This window comes from Leptopilina boulardi, unplaced genomic scaffold (genome assembly GCF_019393585.1).
Source record: "Leptopilina boulardi isolate dan_hultmark-lab unplaced genomic scaffold, ZJU_Lbou_2.1 LbouV2_214, whole genome shotgun sequence".
Taxonomy (NCBI): Eukaryota; Metazoa; Arthropoda; class Insecta; order Hymenoptera; family Figitidae; genus Leptopilina; species Leptopilina boulardi.
Window position 1 is genome coordinate 4,812,922 of NW_026137768.1, and position 12,050 is coordinate 4,824,971.

The following is a 12,050-nucleotide window of genomic DNA, read 5'->3' on the forward strand; positions in this document are numbered from 1 at the left end:
AATGTAAGAAAAAGAGGAAGTAATTTAACTCAAAAATTAAATATATTAGTTAAATTTAGACAAATCGTGTGTTTTGATGAAAAAAAATTATTTTTGTTGTTTTCAAAAGAATTACTAATTATTTTTTTTTTAAAGAAAATTAATTGTATTTATTAGAATCTTAATTAAATCACTTATACATAAAAAATATTTTTGAGATGAAATGCAACATTTTCTCTAAAAGTAATTACGTAATTTTAATTATTTTTAACACTATCGTTATGCGTAACAAATAACAATAGTCAATTCCAATAATTATTTGTCCTTCAATGGATGAAATACATAAACTTAAAATATTAATTTACATAGTGAATAATTACAATACATATTTTATATAAAAATAAAGGACACTTTTTTTTAATATATTTTTTGTACATTATTATTTGTCTACTTAATCTAAGTCAATTTCAAAATTCTTTTAGAAATTGAAAATCGAGGTATTAAAATAGACTTTATTATTTTTTTTAATTACTAATAAAATTCGATTTAAACATTTCTTCTTTAACAATATTTAAAATTGAGAGGTATTTTGTTAAAATTTATGAATTATGATTAATTTTTCAATTACTAGAACAAATGGAAGAAATTGATTTAAATTCTTTTTTAATTAATTTTAAAAAAAATTTAATTTATCATAAAATTAATTATCCTTTTTAATATCCTTTGAGGAAGCGATTTTAGCAGGCGTCGAGGGAAAGATTACGAACAAAAGTAATTCAGATGCAGAAAGTGTGAATCCAACTGCATTCTGGAACTAATATTAATTTATTATTAGTATAAAATATATATATATGTATAGATTATATAAAATTATACAAACAAAAATAATAAAATAAAGATTTTAATTTTTTTAAATTTAAAAAAAATGAAAATGGCAATTTAATAACAATTTCCCGGAAATTCATCATGCTTCAATTTATCGAATAAAACAAACTATTAATTTACTGTATTTTAAAAATTGTGAAACTGAAAAATTTAATAATTAAATTTTTTTAATATGAGATAAGTCTTTTTCACCTTTTTCCACTTTCTTAATTATCTTTAACCTCATACTATTTTATTATCTTTATGTATATAGTTGTGCAATACTACTATTAGTTTATCTACTTACAACTATGAAACTGTTATCAATGATAAGACCATATAAAAGCCATTGGAATGTGACAATTGTCGCCATGAATATAATGGGAAATGAAAGCATTTCCGTACTTTTAGTCTTGAAAATTTCTCCCTAAAATAGATAAGATTATGAAAATAAAAATAAATTATATAAATAATTTATCTTAACTTTAAAATAAAAATTAATTATTCACATAATAATTACCAAATGAATAAGTGGCGAGGCAAGTAAAAGAAACATTACTATTGTTACAATAATTCCAAATCGAAATTCAATTTTAGATTCATCTTCCATTTGTGCATAGCCAATAAATATTGCAACAAGCGCAGCTGTTTTTGCTAAAGTTGATAACAATTTTGACTAAAATAACAAAAATTTAATAATTATCAATAATATCTTCATAATTTTTAAATTATTATTGATGAATTCTTACTTTTGTCGGACAGTAAGAATAATAAAAACTAGTGTAGAGAACATTTAATATAAATCCCACAACATTCACGTTTATCATCGCAAAATCTTTGAGAATTAATGCATATTGAAGTACCAAAACACTCCTAAAAAATGAGAATTGCATAAATTAATTATTTATCAATAAAAAGTTAAACTAATATTTATAATAAAATAATAATTTTAATAATATAAATAAAAAAAAAAAATTACTTACATTCCCATACCGCCAATAAAAGGCATTGGATCAATATTTTGAGATGATTTTCTTTTATATATATCCTTACATATTAATCTAGAATTAATTTAATCAAGTTTTTAATAATAATATTATTTAATTATTAAAAGTATGAATTTAAATTTTTGCGCTATAAAAATATTCTCTATAACCTTAAAAATGTTTAATAATATTTTTTTTAAAAATATTCAATTTTTATCACATGATATTTTTGTGTTTTTTATCACTGAATGTACATTTATCTCAACTAATTATTCTTTTTCAAGATATTTTATATATATTTTATAAAGTAAAAAAAACAAACTTACACTCCAGCTAACATTTGTCCCACTGTGGAAATTGCGGCACTCGTTCCCACAATATCTTTATAATCTTCTAAAGCCATTTTTTTTTCAATAATTTGTATTAAATTTATTAAGTATTTTAAATTATTTTCATAAGTTACTTTTCATTCAAGAAATCTAGTTACAGCCAACGGCACACAAGTATGCGCCGACAGGTCAAACGAGAAACTGTCAGCGATTGTGAGTATATATATATATATGTCATTCAAGTCTTGGTTGATAAACACAGAATATTTTTATTAATGTTGAAATATACCGGATTAACTAACACAATTTCACGTTACACGTAACAAGTCTTTTAACAGTGTCGCATTTATTCATTATATGGGCCTGTAGGTAATTAGATGAAATATTATATACCATTAAATGATTAAATTATTAAAAACAAAAAATAATATTCTTTTTTTCTATTTAGGAGCAAAAATTTTCATTGCTAACTTTTGTTTAGTAGTATTTTTAGTTTATTTTCTCTTTTTAATACTAAATTTTGAAAATAAAAAATTTGTTAGTGCAAAATTTAATTTTGAAAAACCGTTTTTTTATAAATCTAATATGTATGATTTATTTTAATTAATAAATTCAATTTAAAAAAAAAAAAAAAAACTGTTAAAGAATCGAAATTTTATATTTAGGAAATAAGAAATCAACAAGTTGGACAGCCCTGCTAATAGTACAACCTTGATTTCCGTTTTGCGTCAGAGAGCTGACCTTCAAAGTAGGTACAGAGCAATAACTAATACTCAAAATAATGATCATTACGCCTGAATGACTAGTCATTAGAAACATTGGTTAATAATGATAAGAATGAAAAATCAAACGAAATTAATTTATAGCAATAGTATCTTTTCTTAATAAACTAAACAAATAACCGAAAATAATAATTTTTAAATAGAAAATTAGAACAAATGAAAATAGAACAAATTAAGATTTATCTATGAATTATATAAGTTAAAATTATATTTTTCCACTTTGTAAATTATTTAAATTATAATGAATAAAAATAAATTTTAATAAAATGATAGATAATAATAAAAAACTAAAATAATAAATGTTATTAACATTTTGATATTTCACTCTTCGCCTGAATTGTGAGAATATTTAAAAAAAATTTTAATAAGAAATAGTTTTATTTGCTTCCTTAAAATACAAGTTGACGATATTTTTTTAAAACGCTGGCTCTATGACGTAGAGTACATCAACTATTTTCAAAAATTTTTTTTTGTCTATATCTCGTCTGTTGTTAAGTGAATAAAAATCTAATAATTCACTATTTACTTTTTTTCATCACATCGATTTTTGGATTTACATTGACTCACCGTGGAATTAATTTCATTTTCACAATTTGAATATGCCATACCTAATCCAAAACCTGCTCCAGTAATTATAGGCCATTTCCCTAAAATAATTAATTTTAATTTTCAAATAATTATAATAGAATAATAATATTAAAGAACAAATAGTAATAATTAAGAAGAGAATTTTCAAATACTTCAAAAATTAGTTGTCTCATTTATAATAAATTACAGTAATTAATAATATGAAAAATAAATTTCATAAAAAATTCTCAAAAAATAAATAAATCTTAACATTGACATTTAAGGTTATGTTTCTTACTAAACTACATTTTTTATAGATTTATTAAAATTAGATAACATACTTCGAATGAAAAGCAGGGAAAATACTGATCCTACAATAATTCCACCTCCTGAAACAAGTATAAAAACATTGATGATTTTGGTCAATGATTAAAAAAAGATCAAACATTTTTTTGGTTAAAACAGAATTTACCTAATTTCAAAACTGCGTCTGTAAAGCACCTATCCCATTTTTTTCCCATTTCATCCTCAGTCACGGTATTTGACATTTTTTTAACTTTTAATTCTGTTAGAGACATTTAAAGTATGCCAAATGGAGATGAGAGTATTAAAAGTTACGTCACGTTCACGTTGACATGTGCGGATAAATTTTCTGCTATAAACCTAAACAGCTTTAAATTTTCCTAAAATTCTTGTCAAATCAAAATTGAAGAAGTCCTCCGAAAAAATGATGAAATTAAATTTTAAATATTTAGTGATTGACATTTTCATTTATGAAAAACACTCTTTAAACTGTAAATTTTTTAAATAAAAAGAATATATGTTTTCTTTCATCGCGCTCAAATTTTGATTACATTTTGATTGACAGCGCCAACTATCAGGGTTGGGTAATTACAGGTAAATTCTCAAAGAGAGTCTAAAGGTACGTTTACATAATTTTTGATGACTACACATCTTTATATTTAAACGTATGTACTCTAAAATCGAAATTCAAAAAGAGAATTTAAAAAAGAAAATCTTTTTTCTTACTAATACATAATTGCGACCTCCAAAAACAAGTAAATACAATACACGAAATATGAAATTCTAAGAGGAAGTAAGTGGAACATCTGAAATGTGACCAGTACGTATGGACAAATTACGCGAATGGAAATTTGATTGGTTCTTCTAATTGTGGACAACTAATCAAAGTTGTGCGAATTGTGAAATAGAAGTACCTTAATAGCTATGACTTCTCAACCCTGAAGCAAATAGCGGTGTATCTGTGATTTCCTGGTTACACAACGTGCTCAACGTGTTGTAAAATTAACTTCCTGCTTTAAAAGTTGTATTACCTCGTGACAAAATGGTAAGTAAAAAAAATCGCCGACACAAAATATTTATTCTCTAAAAGAATAGAAAATAAACTTTCTCTTTTCAATGATGAAAAACAATTTTCCCGTACATTTTATTCTGTATGTCTCACGTTTTTTTTTTACTCTTTTTTGTTAATACATTTAATCACACTAACCTCCTTAAAAAAAAAATTAATAAAACAGTTTATTTTCATGAAATAATTCTTATTTTTTCAATTAAATACATTTAGATGAGAATTTATTGTACCTCATTTCTGTTGCAATCAATGTCAAAGTTTGCGTCTTTTCAAGAATTGTTTCTAGAATATTCTAAGATAATAGAAGTTCCCTTAATCGTTTTTTTATGAAAATAAGCGAAATCAATTAAAACTATGACAATTATGACTTTTGTATAATCATTTTTTTGAATATTTAAATTTATTTCCCAAAATGATAATTTATATTAGTTTAGAGTAAAAAAAATTTCTTTTGTGTTAGAAAGGAAGTACAAAGTACAATGTATGAAAAAGTTCATTACCTTTTTATTTTTACAGGCTTCAGCTGGAATTGCTGCTGCAAAAAGATTAATTCCTCTTTTCGATAGAGTTTTAATTCAAAAATCAGAGGCAATCACTCAAACAAAAGGTGGAATTGTACTACCCGAAAAAGCACAAGCAAAAGTATTAAAGGGTAGAGTAGTTGCTGTGGGTCCTGGCTCCCGAAATGAAGTAAAGAATTTAAATTTTATAATTAATTTATCAATTACTTAAATTGTGATAGTAAAATTTAATTTTTAATTTAAAATAATTTAATACTAAATTTTAATTCAAATTTTTTAAAATTAGTGAGTCTCAAACTATTTTTTTAAAATGAATTTTGTTTTCAGAAAGGAGATCACGTTCCATTGAGCATTCAAGTTGGTGACACCGTTTTATTACCTGAATATGGAGGCACAAAAGTGACACTCGATGAAGGCAAGGAATTTCATCTTTTCCGTGAATTGGATATTTTGGCAAAATTAGAATCTTAAATTGCTATTAATTTGTTATTAAAAAAAAAAAGAAGAAAGAAAAAGACTTTTTTGTGTAAAGAACAAATTTTAGAGTCCATATATGATTTTTGTAAGCGTTTGATATTTTTTATTTCTTATAAAATTAACGGACATGCATGAATTCCTGTGTAAATCAAGAATCTGTCATTAAGTTTTTACTAATAAATAACCAAAGTTTATGCATTTAAAACCATTTTTATTTATTTTAATGTGAGTAAATTTAAAAATATTTTCCTCACACAAAATAGAAAAAAAAAATTTGTAAATTAATGCAACATGTAGCTTTATAATGTAAAATGTACAAAAAAAAAATTTAAGAGTAAAAAATACATTTATTTCCTAAAAAAAATTCTTAAAACTTACAATTAAGATTCATTTACATGAAATTCAAATTTCATGAGTCCTTCGTTTGGTTTAAAGTCAAAAGACCAAGAAAGTGTATCTTTGGATTTTACAGATTTGATATTTTTAAGTAAATGAACACCTTGCTTTGTGTGAGGATCCCAAATTACTTGTGCACCTGATTTTATGCTTTCTTGTGGTCCAGAGGAAATAATTACATCATCGTCTAATTTCCAATCAATCCACAATGCAATTCCATTGCACGTTCCATCTCTAAATAAAAATTTTTTCATTTAAACTTAAAATCTATATAGTTTTTAAATTTTAGAATTTTTTACTTACACTTCAAATTTTACACTACCCGAAAGTGATTCTTGATTTTTCTCATAAACATTTTGTGTTAAATCAAAATTTACTATCTCAAACGATGAACCGAGAGCGTTACCAAAATATTCCCACAAGGGTTGTGCTTCAACGGGCGAATCACTTTTTTCACTAGAATCCTAAAAGAAAAATTTTCCTTTTCAAAATACATAATTTTTTTTTCTCTCGCAAAATTGAATTGAAAAATAATAACTAATTAAAAATAAATAAAATTCTACATAAAAATATAATTTAATATAAATCAAATACCTGAACTAATTCGTCGAATAATGACAAATCAAAACCCTCACAATTACCAATTGGAGTTCGTATTTTTTGTAAATCAATAAATTCCATAGGTACAGCTCGTATTGTTGCTTGCATTGGGAATTTTGGCATATTTGGAAAATATTTCGAAACAATATACCAATATCGTAAATTATCCCAGGGTAAAATAGTAGTCAAAAAGAATGGTTCGGCTATTATGAAATCAATTTTTTTATCCATAGGAAAATCATTAAACGAATGAATTATTTCCACTTGTTCAATTAAATTATTAGCTTCGACAAATGTTTCCATTGCTCTTCTTGATATTGCAGTGGGTTCGAAAATAATTACTTTCTTTGCACCAAGTTTAGCGGCCATTATTCCCAATAATGATCCTTCCGTGATGCATAAACACGTCGAATTGTAATTAATTTTTCTTCTCAATATTTGAATAAATTTTCTATTTCTACACATATCGTTTAATTGACTAATACGATTTCTCGGATAGGCTAAATGTAAACAACAATTGCACGTGGGAATTTCAAAGTCATCGAAATTTAATCTGTTAAAAAATTGTTATTTTTGTTAAATTTTAAAATCAAATTTTTAATCTAAAACTAAAATTATAAATTAATAGTAAAATTAGTTTAAATTAATGTAAAAAATTATTATTTCACTCTAATTGAAATAATTTGGTGTTTTTAATTTAATGTAAATTGAAATGTTAATTAAATAATAAAAAATATAAAACTTACATTGAATTGTTTTTTAAATTAAACCAAAAGGAATATTCGTCGTGACATCCTATGAGTGTGACTTCTTGATTCATTTGAACAGGAATTTCTGTTGGTAAATGATAAATTGCTTGCATCCAATGATCTCGCCAAGGTATCTTTCTAGTTAATAAATCCTGATCTATTCCTTTCTCAGAATTTACAGACGGATGTTCCCAAACGGGTGCGCAACTAAGGAGATTCTACCAAAAATAATTGATTTTTAAATTTAATTATTTTCAATTATTTTGTAAATTTAATTATTAAAAATTTTAATTATTTTCAATTAATTTAATATTACAGAAGAACTTTTCCCAATTTTGCATTTTTTAAATTCTTTTTGAAATGACTTTATTATTAACTTTTAATTATTATTATTAATTTAATACCATAGTTTAAGTAAATAAATTTTAATTGATAAAAGTTAATAAATATAAATAGTAAATAAATAAATGTGTATTATTATAATTAAAATAGTATAAGTATTAGAATTAAATTAAAAATAGTAAATTTACCTCTCCATTTGTATCCATTTGAATATCCCACCACATAAATACAGCGTGCGCTGTACCAGTTTCGATTGCTTTTACGGGTAATGAAACATTTTCATCAAATTTCAAAGGAACTTTCCCAGACCAATCGAAACTGATAATGTCAATTAAAAACACAAAATTATAATTAATTTCATTTAAATGTTCGATTTAAGCATTTTAAATAAAAATTATAATAAAGAACTTTTATTAAATAAATATTTAAAAAATATAAATTACTCACTGAAAAATTTTTTGTGGCGGTAATAGAGGTTTGAAATCTTTGTGCAAAATACGACTGAGCTGTAAATCCTGAACAGTAACTGTACCATGACAATTATCCAAAGATGAATTTGTCTTAAATAAAATTTCTTCTTCATTATCCTGAATTGTATTTAATTTATTCCAGTCTTTTACCATTTTGCTTTCAATTACTTGTACCCAAACTGTCCCTCTCGACGGTATAACAATACTGTTTTCCTAAGAAATGATAAATTCGCTACAAAAAACATGTTTTACTTATCATTAAACGTGAATGATAAAAAAAAGATGAGACAAAAGTTTTGAACGTTCAAATGAACAAAATTTTTTTTGGAAACTTCTTTAACTACGAATTTTATTATAAAATATTGTTTTAAACATCTAAAACGGAGTTATTTATTTAATAATTGTTTTATTTTACATGACCATCATAATTTTTAATAATTTATACATTGAAAAAAATATTTCGTTCATTTGAACGTTTAGAACTTTTGTCTCATAAAAAAAGAGCAACATTTTCTCCTTATATTAAAGATTTTAATTATAATATTTTTTATAATACAGGTGATTTTTAACACTAGTTTTTTTCTTTTTTTTTAATAATAATATATTAACAAAAAACATACTTCGAGTAAAACTTGACTGGCATGATGAAAAGTTGATAAAGCACCTTCTCCTATTAATTCAGTGTCAAATACTTCGGCAACTAAAATATTTGCACGTTTTTGAAGATCACCATTTTCGCCTACAGTTAACGACGTTGAGGGTTTGTGTATTAATTTTATTGTCTTGTCAAATCCATTAGCTTTAATAATTTTCTCCGCACAAATTGCCATTGGTTTAAAAGTCTAAAAATCATTTTTTTTTTATTTATTTAAAAAAATAAATGAAATATTAAGTAAAAAATATAAAATTCCAAATTTTACTTCGCATGCAATCACTGAATCTGCACCACATTTTGCTGCCATCATTGATAATAATCCAGTTCCAGTTCCAATATCCAGGACATTTGCTTCTTCTCCATTTTTGTGTTTTTTATCAATAGCAGATTTGAGAGCAGAATAATATTTTTTATTCTGAAAATTTAGTACGTTATTTTGGATTTTTTTTTTAAGATAAAAAATGAAATTAAATACAAAATTAATTGTTTTTTATTTTTGTTAAAAATAATTTACCCTCTCTTCGTCGTGTAACATATCGGCAAATGCTGATCTAGCAATTTCCTGATGATAATCATAGTCTGAATCCTTTTCCTCCCAGGTAAGAATGCCTATTAATGGATTTAACCATTGTGTAAAGACACTCATTTTTTTAAAATGCGTTGGAAGCCCTTTTGGATGTAAATTTACAAATTTCTGTAAAAAGAAAATCAATAATATTAAAATATTTGAAAATTGTTCTAATCTAAAAAAAATTGAGTTTTAATTCTAATATATTTAGAATAATATTTATTTTATCAATATTTCTCTATTTGTTTATGTATATTTATGGTTTACACACTTCTTTAAGTGCAACAATAAAAAAGTAACTCAAATTCAAAAAAAAAAAATGTAAACATTGTTACTTTATTAATATACCATTTTTAAGAAATTATTTACATATATAGTCAATTTTTTTAACGAAACGAAAATTAAGATAAAAATAAATTAATGTTTCAAAGCTGTTTTAATTTAAAATTACGAAAAGAAAAAATAAACATGGTCTACACATGTGTAACATAACCTAATAAAAGTTATTTAGTTTTAACATACGCTATTGCAAATTCTCTTTAATTATATACAGAAAATATTCTAGTAAACTAATTTAATTAATTAATTTATATATTTTTTAATACTTACATTTATTTTTGAAAAAATAATCATGTATTTATTATCATTTGTATTTTCAGGGATGTGAATGTCATCTCACATTTTTACAGCAGGGTTGAGAATGAAACAATACGAATATATAAAGGTAAGTTTGTACAGTATGCAATTTGCAAACGTAAGCTACGTAAAAGAAGATTTTCTTACGAAAAAAAATTTAAATTTTATACCCATCCCTGACTGGAAATGATTTATTAATAATAATAGACAAACAAAACCTTGGAAAATAATTAAATATTTCTCTTCTTCTTTCTGTTTTTAAATTTTCTTATTTATTTCGAAAATGGCAACCCTTCGACCTTTTACTTGCGATGATTTATTTCGATTTAACAATGTGTAAGTAAAATTTAGTATTTTAGGTTATGAACTTTGTTGTTTTTTTTTTAAACAAATTAAATATTATTGAATTAAAAACATACTCTGAATAAATATATTAATTTTTAATCTGTCATTGACTTTTCAGAAATTTGGATCCTCTAACAGAAACTGTATCCTTTATTAATTTTCATTATTAATTTTTTAACAAAAAACATTTAAATTTCAATTCGAATTTAACATTTAAATTGCAACAATAATTTTTATAATTATTAGTTGACAATATTAACTTACGTAATTGTGGAAAAGTAAATAAATAATTACGTAATTAAAATCAAATATATATATATAAAAAAAGTAATTTTCTTAATAAATTAAATTAGTATGGTCTGTCATTTTATATGCAATATTTAGCACACTGGCCTGAATATTTTCAAGTTGCTGAATCTCCAAGTGGCGAAATAATGGGATACAGTGAGTTTAAAAAATATTTATAATCAAATTTTTTATATTTTTTGTATTATTTATTATTTCTCTCCATGTACATCTCTTTGGATTTTTACATATTAATTGCCCTCTTAATTACAAAATTAAAAATTAAAATAGAATAGTAAAATAGTAGAATAATAAAATAATTAATACCGTTCTTAAGGCTAATTTAGAATTACAATTATTTTTTGTATTAAACATTAATTTAATGGATTTTAAAATAAATTCAGTTATGGGAAAAGCAGAAGGACATGGAGAAGATTGGCATGGACATGTAACTGCACTTACAGTTTCACCGGATCACAGAAGATTAGGTTTGGCAGCATCTTTAATGAAATTCTTGGAGGATTTATCCGAAAAGTAAATTTAATTTAAATTAATAATTAATAATTTATAAAGAAAGAAAAAACAATTTAATAATTTAATTTTTCTTTCAGAAAATCTGCCTACTTTGTCGATCTTTTTGTACGTGTGAGTAACACAGTTGCAATAAAAATGTACCAACAATTGGGTTATATAAATTATAGAACAGTTTTAGAATATTATAGCGGAGATCCTGGAGAAGATGCTTTTGGTAATTAATTTTATTATTTTAATAACATTTCATTTCTTATTTATTTCAATTTAAATTTTTTTTTTCTTTTTTTTTTGCATTATTTTTACATAATGAAATCTCATTTTACAGATATGAGAAAAGCATTGTCAAAAGATACGAAGAAAATGTCTGTGATACCTTTAAGTCATCCTGTGAGACCGGAAGACGTTGACTGAATATTAAAATTTAAAAAAAAAAACTATTGCAAATACAAATTGTAAAATGATAAGTATAATATACACTTATACTCATTAAAAGTTTTTTTTTCCTAATTTAATATTCTTAGAAAACAAGTTAATTTAAAACATACAGAATGCAAAAAAAAGGAATATAATTGCAAAATAATAAAAATTTCGTT

At 23.6% G+C, this 12,050-nt stretch overlaps 5 protein-coding genes and 1 long non-coding RNA gene across 6 annotated transcripts; 3 read left to right on the top strand and 3 right to left on the bottom strand.

Annotated features, from left to right (window-relative positions):
* Positions 1 to 164: 164 nt before the first annotated feature.
* LOC127279208 (sugar transporter SWEET1) lies at positions 165 to 2,374 on the bottom strand. Its single transcript, XM_051301437.1, has 6 exons — positions 2,156 to 2,374; positions 1,827 to 1,904; positions 1,593 to 1,716; positions 1,364 to 1,519; positions 1,151 to 1,270; positions 165 to 793 (listed from the first exon to the last, which is right to left on the bottom strand). Exons 1-6 carry the CDS (start codon positions 2,230 to 2,232, stop codon positions 680 to 682), a joined length of 669 nt encoding a protein of 222 aa, XP_051157394.1. The 5' UTR covers positions 2,233 to 2,374; the 3' UTR covers positions 165 to 679.
* A 10-nt stretch (positions 2,375 to 2,384) lies between these two features.
* Positions 2,385 to 3,386, top strand: LOC127279217 (uncharacterized). Its single transcript, XR_007842617.1, has 2 exons — positions 2,385 to 2,527; positions 2,824 to 3,386. It is a non-coding gene; the product is annotated as an uncharacterized LOC127279217 (long non-coding RNA).
* LOC127279216 (MICOS complex subunit Mic10-like) lies at positions 3,300 to 4,361 on the bottom strand. Its single transcript, XM_051301449.1, has 3 exons — positions 3,980 to 4,361; positions 3,849 to 3,896; positions 3,300 to 3,587 (listed from the first exon to the last, which is right to left on the bottom strand). Exons 1-3 carry the CDS (start codon positions 4,083 to 4,085, stop codon positions 3,463 to 3,465), a joined length of 279 nt encoding a protein of 92 aa, XP_051157406.1. The 5' UTR covers positions 4,086 to 4,361; the 3' UTR covers positions 3,300 to 3,462.
* A 335-nt stretch (positions 4,362 to 4,696) lies between these two features.
* On the top strand, positions 4,697 to 6,082 carry LOC127279215 (10 kDa heat shock protein, mitochondrial-like). The gene is made up of 3 exons (XM_051301448.1): positions 4,697 to 4,855; positions 5,396 to 5,569; positions 5,728 to 6,082. Exons 1-3 carry the CDS (start codon positions 4,853 to 4,855, stop codon positions 5,869 to 5,871), a joined length of 321 nt encoding a protein of 106 aa, XP_051157405.1. The 5' UTR covers positions 4,697 to 4,852; the 3' UTR covers positions 5,872 to 6,082.
* Positions 5,894 to 10,357, bottom strand: LOC127279200 (protein arginine N-methyltransferase 7). The gene is made up of 10 exons (XM_051301426.1): positions 10,267 to 10,357; positions 9,604 to 9,783; positions 9,355 to 9,504; positions 9,055 to 9,276; positions 8,412 to 8,647; positions 8,153 to 8,282; positions 7,620 to 7,840; positions 6,868 to 7,426; positions 6,577 to 6,737; positions 5,894 to 6,507 (listed from the first exon to the last, which is right to left on the bottom strand). Exons 1-10 carry the CDS (start codon positions 10,288 to 10,290, stop codon positions 6,258 to 6,260), a joined length of 2,133 nt encoding a protein of 710 aa, XP_051157383.1. The 5' UTR covers positions 10,291 to 10,357; the 3' UTR covers positions 5,894 to 6,257.
* Positions 10,358 to 10,449: 92 nt separating this feature from the next.
* On the top strand, positions 10,450 to 11,949 carry LOC127279212 (N-alpha-acetyltransferase 20). Its single transcript, XM_051301442.1, has 6 exons — positions 10,450 to 10,629; positions 10,757 to 10,781; positions 10,992 to 11,082; positions 11,328 to 11,457; positions 11,535 to 11,671; positions 11,783 to 11,949. Exons 1-6 carry the CDS (start codon positions 10,577 to 10,579, stop codon positions 11,866 to 11,868), a joined length of 522 nt encoding a protein of 173 aa, XP_051157399.1. The 5' UTR covers positions 10,450 to 10,576; the 3' UTR covers positions 11,869 to 11,949.
* Positions 11,950 to 12,050: the final 101 nt, after the last annotated feature.